A 16,846-nucleotide genomic window follows, 5' to 3' on the forward strand; every position below is an offset into this window, starting at 1 on the left:
CAACCGTAGACGCCAATGCTTTATAATATTGATACATTTCTTTGGCACAGGCTGCCACAGGGGGAATCAATTTCTTCAACCCCATTTACTCATTGTAGCGTATGCTGGGGATCATTTATCGAAGGTAGTAATTTAAAGTTTGGTTCCGCTTCATAATTTCTCTTTTTGTCCTGTTTGGTTCACTTCTTTGCTTCAGTCAACCAAACTAACAAGAGCTGTTTTATTGTGAGGTTGTAAAAAAATACAATTACTCCTTTATAGAAACAAATCAGCATGATTCACTAAAAGAGACACTGAGAGCAAACTGCTCACTCTTGGATTAGACATGTTTACTCATGCTCAGTCATGGGGACCGGGGGTATATATCCTGTCACAGAGATTGATGACGGGTGCAGCACAGAGCAGCCTGTGTCCACTTAACCGTTATGGAGCTTTATGGAGAGCTACAGCTGCACAAATCTGTGTTTAAAAAACCTAAATAGAGTTTACCCATGACAACTGTTTCTGAACTCTGTGTGTGTGTGTGTGTGTGTGTGTGTGTGTGTGTGTGTGTGCCAGGTAAGAGCCCCTCGCAGCAGTTTACAGCTGTGATCCATACGGTTACTCCTCTGCAGTCCCAGATCTCCCCTGTGGTCAAGCTCATCATCGCTGTAGCCAAGTCCAAGTTCTGTGCACAGGTGGGAAGCGTGTCTACATCTCAGTGATCTGGTACAGCTGCAACGAAGGGAAAATAACCCAACACAAAGCAAAGTATCCACGATGAAGTGAAGAGGAGTCAGTCTTTCATCACCTGTAACATGTCTCATGCTTTAGTTCTTTTCCTGCTTCTTCTCCTGTTTCTCCGTCTTTCTTTTATTTTTCTCCCTTTCTTTGTCAAATTTGTACCTTCAGGTAGTACAGTTGATTACAGGGAACAGCCATTCCTTGTGCCTTGTAATGTTCATTATTACATATTGCAACTTTTTCATAACATAAAGACTTTTTTTATCTAAACATTTCAACTTTATCCTTTATTATTATAACATTTTTGGCCCTTATACTCCCCCCATACTGCTAACATTATGTATTTTTAATTTAACCAACATGCTTTTATCTGTACAATCCATCATAAAATGATCACAAAACAGAACTCGAAGCAAAGTGAGGGTGTGAGGCAGAACTGCTCAAGAAGTTTGTATAAGCAGAGCAGCTCCTTATATAACAATGAGTTTTATATGAGAGATAAACAACCAATGCTTACAAATGTATTGCCTATAATATGCCTGTAAATCTACTGTGGAACAGCGGCTGAAACAAACTGATTGATTGGATAATTTAACAGTAGAAATAAGAGGATATATTTTTAGACTGTGTACTCTCTCTGATAATGAAGTACTCTTTAACAAATAAGTGTGAGTGTCCTGAAGCTGTGCTGCTTACCTGAGATAGATTCTGTTGTATCTTTATACTTAAAATCTCCTCCAGATATGTATTAAGAGTTAAATACAAAAAGTCTCCTTGGAACAATAATGTGTGTCTGATATGTTTTTCCTGGAAAAGAAAGGTGTCATTTCCACATTACAATACTTCTAATAATGTTAAATCTCAAACATCCAACAGTAGAAACACAGATAATGAAGCTGATGGTTCATATTAACCGACTCCATGTGCTTTCCCCGTACAGATTGTGGTTTTATGGAACTGCGACAAGCCTTTACCTCCTAGGAACAAGTGGCCCTCCACCAGCGTGCCTCTCACTGTCATTGAAGGACAGACCAAGGTAACAGCTGCTGGCGTTTTGCATCCATTACGTATCAAAAGACTCTTTGTTGCTTTGCAGTGAAAACATTTATCTCGACTTTATAAAAACTCAAAAGTAGTCTGGCTGGTTTGTTGGCCGTCTACACCAGAAATGCAAGCACCCACCCTTTGGCTTTAGATACCACAAAGCTACACATTAAGAAAAGAAAAAGAAGGATGGAAACATGCCATCAGGAACACGTGGGTCATTTAGCATTAGCAGAGTTCCCACGCTTCCTGGAATATCTGGAAAACCTGGGAATTTAGAGACTAGTTTTCCAGTCATGTAAACACCTGGGAATTAATTTAAAATGACCAAAGATCCTGAATATATAATATGTTCTCCTGGAAAATTTTAATTGTACTTCAACCCCTCACTTGTTAATTTGACCTGCAATGAACACTTACACTTTACGTTTTATAGGCTAATAGATACGAATTTTCTTTAAAATAATTAAAATTCAGTTTGATCAGAACTGTTATTTATGCTAAAATAAGCTAACGCAGAGTGAGTGCTGTACTGTATTGTCAGAAAAACATGAAAGACATTTTCCAGGAAAACTGATTTTCCAGAAGGAATTGATGTCCTACTATTTAATTCTCAGCTAAATCTTTTCCAGTTTCCTGAGGAAACGTCAGACTTTTAGCATGTTCCTGCGACTGTCATAGAAACAGTCTGAGTTTAAGTTGAAGAAGGTTTATTTGCGTGCGGATAAATTGCTGGGAACTAAGCCCAATCCAATGAGATGAAGAATAAACATCAGACGTTAAAGCCTCCAGCACATTAATAATGAGATAATTGGGTAATAAGAAAAGAGAGCGAGTGTGACAGCATGAGCCCTATCACCTTCAGCCTTTAGCTTTGAGGTAAGAATAGTCTGAATGTCTCTTGAGGATTCACCCACACCCATCAGGAGGTAAAACACACAGTGTCTGCAGTAAGGAGTTAAGATAAATCCACAAAATCCTGAATTAAAACCTCAATGTCACCAAAAAGAAATGGAGCTCAAACGATCCCATGATGTGCATTTAGAGTCGTGCAGTAACCTCTGGGAGGAATCATCCACCATTCACAGCTTCACTTTGTGATAAATGAGTCAGGAAATTAAGCAAACACCCTTGAGGATGCCAGATGTTCAGACCCTGGTGTGCTGTCATTATATGAAAACCCAAAGAAAAACAAGAGTGGACCCTGATTAAGGCTCATTGAGGCTGAAATGTATCCGTCGGTATTAACTTCACTGTCTCTGGAAATGAAGGGCTTGTATTTGCTGTAGCGCTGTGTGACTCTCAGACTCTCTCTGGCTTTTATTAACCTTGTTGTAAGCACTCAGTCCATTGAGCGTGTTTGATTGTTTGCTGCACACAATCATAAATATGCAGTCTTTTATTCGGTTGTCTGCATACAAGTGTCCTGGTCCTGGTTTTCTAAAGGTCTGTGAATATTGTTGTTGTCCAAGCCTGATAATTTCACTTCAGTTCCAGTGGACAGCGGCGTGGTTAATAGACCTTTTTCACAGCAGCCATTTTGACATTAAAATAGTAGGGTAAACACAGACGTTGGTATATTGGCTGCTTTAGTGAGTTCATGGATCTGTCGGTGATAACAGTTGTGTTGTTGGCTGTACAGGTTATATTTGTTAATGAATATGTGAGTGTGCTTTATATGTTTGTGCTTTCGTTGTAAATATAGGAACAGAAAGTGTTCAGTGATTAAATGTGTGACTAAACGGCACAGTAGGAGGTTAAATGACCTGTAACTTTAAACCCACTCGCTCTCATTGTAATGTGGGATTAACATTTATTTGTAGTTTATTGTTTCCTAGTGTGAGAACTTGACTAATGGAGCTCTCTTAGTTCATCATTAAGGCTTGTAACGTGACATTGTGTAACAATCTGTCTCATTATGTCAGAAACAGCCTGAACCCAGTGTGAATATAGCTAATACATTATTACATATCATGCTGGCTCTTACAAACTGTGGGAGTTGCACTTTTTTATGGATTACATTTTGAATAAGATGATGTGGGAGCCCAGCCCCAAGACCATTACAGCAGTCAACCCTGTAACAACACATTGTGTAATGTAACTCTGCCGTCCACTTTATTCTCTTATCTGTATCTGATGTTGAATCGAGACCCTGTGGACAGAATTTATAGGACTTTGATTGTAACTAATGTCATCTGTAGTGTATATTAGAGTTAATTTTATGTTCTTCAGCCTTCCAGTAAAGTACAGGAAACCTCTGAGAGAAGAAACTGAGAGGCCTAATCGAACTCTTTTCTTGAATCTCCATCAGAAAGTCCCACAGTTGTGAGGTTTTGTGAAATTTAAAAATGTGGCTGTGTTCCAAAAGGAGCTCGGCTGCATACTGTATAGAAAATACAGGCTTTTTCACCGGTATAGTCAGGCGGATTTCAAAGGCCCTGATTACCCTCACAGGTGTTTTCAATTATTTTAGCTAATTTAACATCTCCACAGGACTGTGTGTGTGTGTGTGTGTGTGTGTGTGTGTGGGTGGGTGTGGGTGTGTGGGACGGTGTGGGTGTGTGTGTGTGTGTGTCTTCACACCTATTCGGATGTAAAAATTCACACTTTCTTTTTTTCCCCCGCAAATCAGTCTGAGAAGAGGTTGAACCGTTCAAAATGAGAAACACCTGTGTCTTTATTGGCTCCCTTACTGTTCTCACGGTGAAACTTTTGACATTTATAGTAGCAGCATTTCATTTTTGGGTGGTGTGCCACCATCTGTTTGTAGCCTCTTGCCAAGCAGCGCCACTGGGGGGGCAATGACCGCACATTACACGCCCCTCCATCTCCTAATATTCATTTAATGTTAAAAAACAAAGAATTAGTGTCCACTGCAGTGTGTGGGTATAGACCTTTTTCACAGCAACCATTATGACATGAAATATTAGAGTAAACATGGGCGTGGCCAATGATGTAATTATGGTTCAGTTCCATTCGGGTCAAACAGGCTGCTGCCATAGTGCATGATGGCTCACTGGAAGGGCTCTGCTGCACTAAATGGAGCTTTAATTAGTATCATTGGCAACATCGTGTTTGTTATTGATCAATATTCCAATGTACAAACATTGCATTACATTGCACAAGTATAAGGACACATTGACAAATTACCACCGACATTAAACAATTAGACATAACAAAAAATACATACATACAGATAAATATAGATAAAATATAAGATGGCAAAATAAAAGACAATGAAACCAAAACAAAACAAAATACAACACGGACAAAATCACATCATCAATCAATCATTGTACGAAGGAGCTGGAAACTTAAATACGGGGTAAGTTGAGCCACAAGACCACTTTTTCTGGACATGCTGTATTATCGAAACAGTTACGTTTACACTCATTCTGTTTGTTTGAAGGGATGCACAACATCCTGAAATATATGCAGATATATTAGTTAGCGACAAAACTATGATTGCCTTGATGTAGTGATCCTAAATATGAAAAATGGCTCGTCTTACCCCAGTCTCCCCTATCATTGATCTGTTGCTGCAGGTTTGGGTCAGATTCAGACAGCCTCTCTGGCATGAACAAAATATAGTGAACAACCGCCTTGATGCTCTGGTTTTCAAACTTTGGTACGTGTACCGTTGGAGGTACGTGAGCTGCCTCTACTGGTACACAGAGGAATGTCTTTATTTTGAAAGAAATACATTAATTTAAAAACATATAATACTGTCAGAATATGACAAAATTCGACAAGATCATTGAAATGTAAACGCATATATGATTGATTAGTTACGAGCTAAACTGTGATGGCAGGATAGTAAGCATTGGTTCAAAAACACTGCAATCGTGGCTGCAAACAGGAACCACTGGGAAGGGAAGTGTGGACCAGGAGTGTCCCTTATTCACCACATTAGCTCTGTTTCTTGAACCGCTTCCATTCAGGATTCAATACGAATCAATAATAAATAATCTTATTAGGAATAAACCTGCTCGTCCTCGTCGTCCATTAACTCCTGATAATGGACACCTCGTGGGGCATTATCCCTTCCTCATGAACGCTATCTCAATAGCATACAATGTAAATAATTCAAACAGCTATAAAGAGCCCTTTCTCAGAATGATATACAAGTATTGTGCAGTTTATTAGATAATGTTGTTTCCTGTGTTAATGTAATGCTAATGCAGTGCTATTTCAGGTTTAAATAGACTCTCGGTGGTGAGATTGAAGCGACACGAGTTCTGATTGTCAGCTATTAGACTCAAACAGGAGTGTGACTCTGTTGGGATTGTTCTCATCTGCAGTATCATTGATAATGTTCTGTCCTCTCACACACACACACACACACACACACACACACACACATATAAACTCACAGCTGTTACGTGATATTTCAGACAGAGGGTAAAATTGTCTCTTTTTTAAAAAAATTCTACTCATTTTCACACCAATTTAAACAATCGAGCTCCACCCTCTCACCCTCATTCACTCAACCTCTCTCTCTCTTTAATCCTGATGCTTTGTGGTCTAATTGCTTCAGTTTGTTTGTATGTAAATGTTTCCCCCTTAAAAATACAAGAACAATGTTTCCACTGGTGACAATAAAATGTGTCCCAGAGGTGTGTGTGTGCGTGTGTGTGTGTGTGTGTTGGTGTGTGTTGGTATCCAGCAGCGTCTATGGTCCTATAATTGGTCATGTGTTATATTGTCGTGCAGCCCAGACAGATGCTCTTCAGTGTGTTTCCTTCCAAGCGCTCGCTGTGTTTGTTCCCACTATAATAACTACACTCAGAAAGTTTGTGATTTGCCTCGACAGAGCGCAGCAGCAGAGTAATTTGCTGTTGGTTATGAGTGTGTGTACTCTGTAATCCTGAGTGGATACACTCCATCAGTAAGCTTTTACTTTCTCTCTCTTTCTCTTTCCTCTGTTTGCTCCCACTCTTTTTTTCCGATCTTATAAATCACCTTTTCATAAAATATCTGCTCTTTAACACATTTTATCAATATGCCTGCAAGCAGGGTCCAAAATTAGCAACCGCCAAGCGCCACATGGGACAGAAATTATGGGTTTGGCGGAAAAATAATTTGGGGTCACCCGCCAGGTGACACTGACAAAACCAAAGACATGATAATTGATTTTGGAACACATGCCAGTGCACATGGAGTCATATCCATCAAGGGTCAGACAGTGGAATGTGTGCACCAATTTTTGATTAAATACTAAACTTTGAAGCCAGCATTTGTTTCTCTTTGAAATTTCCACATGGACAAAACCACAATGGCCTTGTTTTAACATGCTTTTATTAATACTTTTTATCTTTTTCTTTGGTCTCATGGTTTGCAAACTTGTGTCAAAAGATCAGAACCTCCCAGAATCAAATTGTTAAATGGTCTTATAGGCTGAAACAGCAGACAGTGACAGCAGATACCCAGTTTGATTTTAAACGACTCCCACCCTTTGCACTGTGAGTTTCAGCTTCTTCTTCTTGTTTGTTCTTGTTGTCTGAGTTGTTCATTGATGAAATATGGGAACAAATAAAGTAACCTTACTAGGTGGCCGGTACAATAATTTGGAATCACAGTGCAGGGTTGAGTTTATTTGCCCACCAGTCCTCTTAAATAAAGGACAAAAATGGGTTGCTTGTCCTTAATGGTTAAAAAGTATACTAGTAAACTACTACTTAAATGTAGGGTCATTCATTCAGGAGTTGGGTAAAGTTTAATCTACAGCAATGCATCATATTCTATGTCATAAGAGTATCATATGTTTGTAGTGTCTGCATCCTGTGAGAACTACCAAGTCGGTTTTCAAATTGTTTATTTTGTGTAGGAAGTAGGATAAATTTCTAAATAAAATATCTTATTCTAAGGTAACAATAACACAATGATTCCTATATTCAGGTGATTATACACTAATGAAGACATATCTATGAATATTATATTCCATTTCTGCCAACAGATCCTCCTAAATGTTACACACTTGAGCTTTAAGTAAATGCACTACATTCCACCACTGCAGTATACACAGCATATAAGCATAGTTCACAGTGGAAAGCATTTCCAAAGAAAAGAGGAATAACTTTATTATAAGCTGACTGATTTGGAGACACTTTGGGATTCCTTTAATGATTCAGAATCGTACAAGTTAAATTATTTACCAACCAATTAATCACACAGGGGGTGTGGGGCATACGGCGAGTATGAATGGTTGATCAAACGAATCTGGTTGCTATAAGTGAGGTTCTGCTTGCTAAGCGTTTACAACCCACACATCAATATTATAAAAGGAGTGACCTATGGACTCCACACTATCACAGTTAATATGTCGACTATATCTCCGCTCCATCAATCACCCCCACACCGTGAATTTTATATTGATAAGTTAATCTTCAACATTGATCCTGACTCCTTGGGTATGCATTTAAATTATACCAGGAGCATAAAAGTGAACAGTTCAAAGGTCAAATAGGACCTAATGTTGAACCCTGATTGAACAGAAGGTCAGGACAGCAGGCTTAGAGTTGAATTGATGGTCTTGTTTAGACCTGAAAATATCCTTTAGTTTATTATTTTCATAGGTTTTATGAGAGTTGCCTGTTAAGCAACATTAGTAAAGTGGCTGTCCAAAGTTTATGATAGTTTTACAGATAGCTATGTGATCTTCTACTTTTCACTGTAACTTACAGACATCTCGATATATCCGTGACAAAGTCAGGCCGGATCTCCAAAGATTTCCTTTGAAGTAGCAGGAGTCAATGCAGATATAAAGATAGGAAATGGGTGGAAGGAGAGCGACAAAGATAAGGTTCAGACCATTGAGCTGCCAGTGATCTCAGTGGGACCTAATCTCTGTCCAGAGGCAGAAAGCCATTGACACCAGCTGGAGGGAGGCAGGGGGTGACACTCACACAGGTACAGACAGACAGACATGATGCTGTACAGGTGTGTTCAGACATTATGAGGTTTTAAAGGCCTGTGCCAATACTGATGCTTACTGGACTGCAACTGCTGATGGGTGAATAGATGACCATTTTCGGGCCAAAAGATGTATTTTTGATAGCACAGTGTTTAGTCCATGATAAGGCACAACTGTATGAATTGCTAGCATACTATTATACAAGCAGTAGCAGTATGCTAGCACCTCCGTGAGCAGAGGAACAGCATTGCTTTGAGCTAACTACTCAGTAACATGCTCATTTAAGCAGGTATAATGTGTATCATTCTGAGCCAGAGCATGTAGAGAAGTTGGTCCACTAATTGCAGGGTTGGTGGTTCAATCCCCAGCTCTACCTGTCCACATGTCTAAGCATGAATGTCTGAACCAGATTTTGCACCAATCCATCAAGTATATGTTGAGATATCTAACTGGATAAGTGAAAACTTTGGCCTTCCAGTGGTGCCAGAGGAAAAGTCTGGAGATCACCAAAGTCATTAGTTTTTTTTTTTTTTTTTTTTTTTTTTTTTTTTTTTTTTTTTTTTTTTTAACCCCATCTTTTTTCTAAAAAAAATCTATAATCTTTACACAACAACCGGAAACCTCCCAGTGTATAGAAGACGTCGGGCCTATTAAAGCCCATGTACCAAGTCTGAGTCCTTGCGGCCATGGGTTTAAATCCGATCTGTGGCCCTTTGCTGTGTGTCATCCCCTCTCTCTCGATGGCTCTCTCTATCTTTTAGCTTGTAAATAGCCTTCATTTTTATTGTTTTTTCATGAGTTTACTTAATTTTTAAACTGGAAATCTTTCGTCTTTTAAGCACTCTGAATTACAAATAAAGTTGCCTTTCCTCGCCTTAAAGCTTACTACAGACCACCAATGCGATATTGATAAATTATGTAATAAACAGGCATTGGTCTAATATATTAGCACACCAGCAAACCTGTAAGACAGTGTGTGCAATGTGCATGTGATTGTGCATATGTTTCTTCTTACTCATGCAAATCTTTGATATTGTGAATTTATTACATTCAGACCATTAGTCCAGGATGAATGCGATTGATTATCAGGCTAATTTACTACAGCCAATTACACTGTGATGGTGGTTTTCATAAGAAAGCTGAGAGACTGTTCCACTACTCTGAACACCATCCTGACTGAACTAATTACCTGCCTGCTCGTTACAGGGCATCCATCCAAATAAAATACACTTTCTCACTTTAAGTAGTGATTTAAGTAGTGAGTAGTCGTTTTTTTTATGAGGCACTCTGAAATAATTTGAAGAATTTAGGGGATTTATGTTCAAATTCGTTTGATGTTACGCTTAATTTCTTGATGAATTTGTACTGACTCATTAAGCTGAGATGGAAGTAGACATTAACCTTGCAGATATTTGTGGTCTTACTTTCCAAAATAAGCCTCTTAATATTACCCCTGGGGCTGTAAATCCAATCTGCTTTATTTCAGACGGTGAATCCATGTTAAGCGTCACCACAGTGACGCTAGTTGACATGAAAGTTCATTTCAGTCACATAAAATCTTAGCTGACTAAGATAAAAGCATAGATATATATAATATTTAATGACAGACATTTTTCTCCAAGTTTAGGCACAGATAATCAGGCTGACTGAGCTTCAGGTAAAAAATGTATAATCTGCTTATACTGAAGTGCATCATTTACTGTAGGATGTGTGCTTAGTTTAGCTGACCTTCCAGGTTTATAGCAATACTAGAAAAACTTAAAGGTCATCTTTATCTCGCTTCAGTTTGTGCTTGTCATGTTCAATCATCGCCTTACACTTACGCCGTTGACTTTTGCAATGACAGTTCTATTTAAATAATAATAATTAAATTTTACTCCTGTCAAAACCACGGCTCATCAACTGGAAATTCTTTATTAGAAATAACCCCTTGAGATCCACCATGTCGTTTTCAAAGGGGTCCTCAATGACAAAAAGTGCCATATACACAATTATACCAGACACAGAGTCAGCTCCATTAGGGGGCACCATGGGGTAGTGCATATTCACTGTGTCACTGTATATATACATCCCTTGTATAAAAGCATGTCAGTGTTTTACAAGTTGAGCAGAAATTCAAGTTTGGAGAACTTTTTTTGAATTGTCGTGTCGCTGTCAGTGTCACCGGCTGCTGCCAGCCTTCCTGTTATTGCTACATCCTGCCGGGCTGACGTAGCTGTTGATCCTGACACTACCATGGATGATTTAGGAAAAGATGGACCTTAACAGCCTGTTTGGGAGTAAGAAGAGATGTTTTCTTGCTGCCTTGCCCCAGAGGAGGGACTGGCTGTAGTACTCTGTAAGAGCAGATGCAGCTTTCTGTCATTTGGATGCATTTCAGTCGAAGTAAAATGTGTTCTTGCAATTATTCCCACTGTATGTGATTTCTCTGGGTTTTTAATAAGATCATTAGAAAAACAACAGGAATGCACTATTTCTGTTATTTTTTTTCTACATTTAGTCCTGAGGAACATACCACCGAATGGTTCCACTTTCCCTACGACTACCCTGCCACTTACCAGTAATTTGGTGCCTCCTGCTATAACCCTCGTGCCCCCTTTGGATATTAATTCAAGCTCATTACCCTTCTGTTTAACTAAATTGCCCCACGTGCAACTCAGAAAAGGGACATTATAACTCTTTTCTAATAAATACACACTGATCACGGCGATCGTGTGATTATGTACGAGAAATTGTGATAAAACATTCAATTTTCCATCACATTTAATCAGTGTTTCTATTAGCTGACAGTGAACATCCTCCAGAGCTCAAAACAGCAAACACATGCTTGCTGATTGTTTGAAACCTTAGCTTAACTTTTTTTTCCTTTTCTACTCAATAGTTAAATAATTCACATTTTAATTACAAGTCAATAACAGCAGCCCTCTTTAGGATAATGGATCAAGTTCTACTACACATTCTGTTAAATTGATAAAGAGTCACACAAAACGTATTAAGTCAGATGGTTGATCAATAGACACACAGCAGGGCGTGAAACATTTTCTCATTGCCTTTTGCCTACATTTCTCATACCTCTATACCAGGTCTATACCTTTAAAATGCAGAGTGGTCTGTGAGTCAACATATTTCCTTAGATTCCTGGTAAATAAAAACATAAAATTCCCCCAAAAAGATTAAAAATAAATCATGAATATGCATCTAAACACCTCAACAAGTATTAGCTACAGATCAGTTGACAAAAATGTAAATTATGTTGTTTTGATGGGATGTATTCATGTTGATAAATGCTGTCAATAATGTCAGTAATCTCTTTCTGTATCTCTCTCCAGACGATGAGCAGTCGTTTTTTCCCCCACGACGTCATCCTCACTGATGCCGTTCTCAGTCTGGATGAAGACTCGGTTCTCTCGACAAATGAGGTGAGTCACTGATGACTTATCAACCAATTGGCACGACATTGACATTTTTTTGGGGGGGGCGTTTACGCACTGGTGAACTGAGACACTGATGATTTATCAACAAAATGAGGTGAGACGGCCACATTCCCAAGACACAAAGCCACCAAAACACCATTATCAGACATCTGGATTAAATCTCAAGTACTGAATTAATCACTAAACAGCTTAAGTAACCAATTCACCACGGTTGCCGACAAAACGCAGAGTAAAAAACTGCACATTTTACATGCAAAACTGTGATTATAATCATCTTTTAAACTAAAATTGACTGTTCGCTGACCCTGGCCCCCATTTAGTTACTGCTGCTACAATTCCCAAACTTTTTGTTCTTCCACAGCACACAGGCAGTTTAAACGCCACTGCCGTATTTCCACTACATGGTACAGCTCAGCTCTGCTCACTTTTGGTACCTTTGCTTCGTTTTCCACTGTAGATAGCAGTATGGATAGTACCCCCTCACCACAGGAACGACATCAGAGTGACGCATTTAGAAGGAAACTTCACTGACTTAATAAATTAAATGTCAAAACAAAGTTACATGGATTATGGGGTGTCTGGATAGCTCACCTGGTAGAGCTGGTACCATGCAGAGGCCATGGGTTCAACTCAGACCTCTGGCCCTATGCTGCATGACATCCCTTCCCTGTCACCCTTCAGCTGTCACTATTGATTGAAGGCAATAAAAAACACTGTAAGCATCTCTTTTGGTTTTGAGCTTTCATCGTCTCTATTCAAAATAATGTATTTGAGGAACCAAAAGACACAATTTGCTTCCTGCTTGATTTTGACGGCTGAAATGTCAACTCTTACTGGCAGATTTTATTAGATGTAGTTAGGCTGCTAGTTAAGATAATGTTAGCTCCATGAGTTGGTTGAAAACCAACCAGCTCACTCTAAAAAGTGTCTTAATTCATACATACATGAGACCATGCTAAAATATTGAGGGTAAAGCTGTGTCTCCTTTGCAAAATGTAAGCCCTAGTATTAAAAAACTTTTAGGTATTTTTTAGGTACTAACATTAACTCTGGTTACATTTCCTGGGGTGGCTGGAGTGTAAACGTTCATAAATCTACTAAAGAGCATCTGACTGACATTGGAAAAGATATGTTCAACTAACTTGGCAGAGTTTGGCAATTTAGCACAAACAAAAATATGTTTTTTTTTCTACTTCTGCTCACATTTCTAGAGTTTCTTAACAGTTTGTGTAAACAAGCCAACCCTGCAGCACTGAAAGCCTGCCTCTGGAAATGTTTTTATAACCAGCTCCAGTCTGCATGGTTTTATATCAGCCAGTGGCAAAAGGTGGTGATGTCTTAACACAGTATTGATCCTTTCTGAAATGAAGCAGTCAGCCCACGCACAGTCATGAATACCATTCATTACAAATGAATTGCCTCACTCTGCCATACATTGCAATGGCCACTGAACCAGAGGAGGAAAATGTGCTCTGCCTTTAAAGGACGATTCCAAATGCATCAGATGAAATAAGTAGGATGCACAGGGAGTTTAGTAAAGCAACAAAGTCAGACGACCAGCTTAAAATACAAAACAAGACGTCAATATTGTGGAGGCTCAGTGATTTACTGCGTTTCCAGGATGCTCGAGACCCAGTCTTAATTAAATTAGCGTGCAATGAGTGGTGTGAGGATACATACTATTAAGATGGTGTTCTTTTAATTGAACTTAATACTGAGGGAAGGAAGGAGAAGAAGAGAGGTAAGAAAGAAAAGCAGAGAAGTGAGTTAGGAAAATAGGAAAAAGAGGAAATGGAAGAGAGGAGTAATAAGGAAATAGTAGTGAAAGAAAACACAATAGGAAATCACCAGGAAAAATGAGAGAGCTGAGAGAAGGAAAAGCAAACAAGGGAAGGGGAAGGAAAAACAAAGGGAAAGAGAAGTTAGAAGGACAAAAGACCAGAGGAATAAAAAAAAGTATAGTGGGAAAAGAAAAGCAGAGAAAAGGTCAGAAAGCAAAGGAAAATCAAGGCTAGAGGAAATAAGGAAAGGAGAGTAGAAAAGCACATGGAAGAGGGAATAATGAAAAACAAAGTGCTTTCACGGAGTCAGGAGTTTTACGAGAGCCATTACCTCTGTGTCTGTATCATTACACTGTCAAAACACAGAGCACCTCTTTGATTAAAGTCTCACTCGTTACTTAAAAGGGAGGATGGGAAACACTCCAGTGGTTTGTTACTCTGACACTTGTTTTAGAACAAATTAGAAATCAGTGAATTGTCTAAAGCATTGTCAAGAGAGGAAATAATGTTTCTATTCCCCCTTTTTTAATCAAGACTTTGACTTTCTGAAACTACTGAAAAAAACAAAACAAAACCAGACAGGATACTATACGGTAAATGGACACATTTATCCAATATTTGTCCATGAGGTCTGATAGTTGTTTCTGTTCATTTCAGATTATTGAAATTTGTATTTAATTTATATTTTACTGCGTGGATGGATTTGTTTTTTTATAATTGAGGCACTTTCTACAACCACAAAACTGAATCAAAACTTGTCTTTGACTAAAATAAATAGATAAATATATAAACTGAATCCTGTTCTGATGTAGAGATTTTAACAGTGAGGAAAACATTAAAGTTGTAATCCTGTTCATTTTAATTTAATAAAACCCAGTTTCTGATACTATTCATGGACAACAGTAGCTATTCAGTGTATTTATATTCAGTAAATACCTTTCTGTACAATGGTTTTCATTGTTAGTGGCAGAGTCTGCCATTCTTGTGGTATACTGAAATTGCTTTCAGTATCTACATACTAGGATTTTTTTTATCCCTAGTGTGTAGACACTGAAAACTATTTAATTTCAATATGAAAACGACAAAAATAGTCTATTTGCCAAAGTTCTCTGGAAAGTAAACAGGCCTGAAATGGTAATTATTGGTAATAATCATATTATAATCATATAATGTTTATAGTTAATGCATTGCAGGTAATCAGTGTTGATGTCCATTCTCCTACAGTAGTGATTAAACTCCTTTTAATCTTTATTCTGTGTCTTCTCATACAGTTTCTACACTTAAAATCAGTCATTACTTTCCCAATTTAAGACTCACAAATATGTTGAAAACAAAAGTTTTATACGTTTTAAACCTTAGGCAGTAAAATGATCAGCTCATCTGTGATGCTAAATGAGTGCTTCTGCTTTGAGAGTCATTACAGGTAGCAACCTCATTTCTCTTCAGCTTTTCAGCGAGTAAAAGCTGCGATCCATAATGGATTGTGAGGCCCAATGAGCCCAAGAGAGCCAATATATCTTTAAACTCTGAGAGGTTTTATTGATGGGAGCAAGTCAATGTTCACCTTTTCTACGCTGATGGGATCACAATTACACTTTATGGCACTACAATTTGCGGCACAGCAATATGAGCGAGTTTGTACAACTAAAGTTTTATGGGCACACGGCTTGTTTTATGAAACGAGAGTAAGAAGAAGAAGATGTCAGAGAGAGAGAGAGAGAGGAATCATAAAGAGGAAGTGGAGTGGATCTTTGCTGTGCTCACTAACCCGATGCTCTAATTGCCCTTTTAACATGGTGAGGGGATTTATTGAAAGGAGATGAAATATGTCAAGTGAGTGAAAATGTGCAGGAAAGCACATTACACTTTTAATAGGACTTTTCATATTATAATACCTCTGTGGAAGAATGGCTGTGCCAATTTCATAATTACATTGTTTCAGCTCATTAAATGTATGATTATTCCATGAAGAGAGATTAGAGAAGAGAATACGACTCAAAAAAAACCTGACAAAGCTTTTGTCTCTCATTGGGCGGCCAAGCATGCTGCTGTGTTGTGCCCTTTGGAAGACATTTTCAATATGGTGGATATGGAAATCGTTCTTCAACGGCAATAGCAGAATTTGTGATCCCCTAGTCATTGAAAGGCTGGTCGAGAGTGCTGCACATTTCAGAGCATTAGTAATTAGTAGGGCTTTCCTCGACCAAAGATTTTATCTAGTTATTTTAACTAGTAACTGTTGACTAGTAGTGTAACTAATTACAGTTGGCAGGGAGTAATAAGTAAAGTAATAATATTACTTTTGAGATTTTTGGAGTAACTAGCCCAACACTGATTAGGGAGTGAAAGTAGTTACACCACAAACAAGTATTTCTGCATCCGGGGAGGATTCAAAGGAAAATTACCAGTTGGATTCAAACCACCATCTATGGTCACAAGCTTTGGGTAGTGACCGAAAGAATGAGATTGTGGATATAAGCGGCTAAAATAAGTAATGCAGCAATCTGCAGACATCCGGAGGGACATCGGAGTAGAGCCGCTGCTCTTTCGCGTTGGAAAGGATCCAGTTGAGGTGGTTCTGGCATCTGATCAGGATGCCTCCTGGGCACCCTCCTTTGGAGATTTTCTGGGCACGTCCAACTGGTAGAGACCTGAGGGCCCTGAACATGCCAGAGAGATTATATATCTCATCTGGCTTTGGAATGGGATCGAGCTGGAAGATATTGCTGGGTTGTGGGATTTGACACTACCTTGCTTTGCGACAGAAAATTAGTGGATGGATGGATGGATGAGTTTAGGGGATGAGGGGAGTTTTTCAGCTGGCTTATTGGATCCAATGCATCGCAGTTCTGAGGTCTAAAACTATCAGATATTGACACGTAGGACTGGAACATGTTCATGTGCGGGGGTGTTGGACTCGTCCATCATCTGAGGTTCCATATAGACGTATA

At 38.7% G+C, this 16,846-nt stretch overlaps 1 protein-coding gene across 1 annotated transcript in view; it reads left to right on the top strand.

Annotated features, from left to right (window-relative positions):
- The window catches only part of LOC127368680 (exostosin-1), a 247,456-nt gene that overhangs the window by 215,240 nt on the left and 15,370 nt on the right, over positions 1-16,846 (top strand). Inside the window, exons 8-10 of the mRNA XM_051409759.1 lie at positions 559-677; positions 1,664-1,759; positions 12,010-12,099. Of these exons, the coding sequence (XP_051265719.1) occupies positions 559-677; positions 1,664-1,759; positions 12,010-12,099 (305 nt within the window). The remainder of the gene's footprint in view (positions 1-558; positions 678-1,663; positions 1,760-12,009; positions 12,100-16,846) is intronic.

Source organism: Dicentrarchus labrax, unplaced genomic scaffold (genome assembly GCF_905237075.1).
Source record: "Dicentrarchus labrax unplaced genomic scaffold, dlabrax2021, whole genome shotgun sequence".
NCBI classification, from domain to species: domain Eukaryota; kingdom Metazoa; phylum Chordata; class Actinopteri; family Moronidae; genus Dicentrarchus; species Dicentrarchus labrax.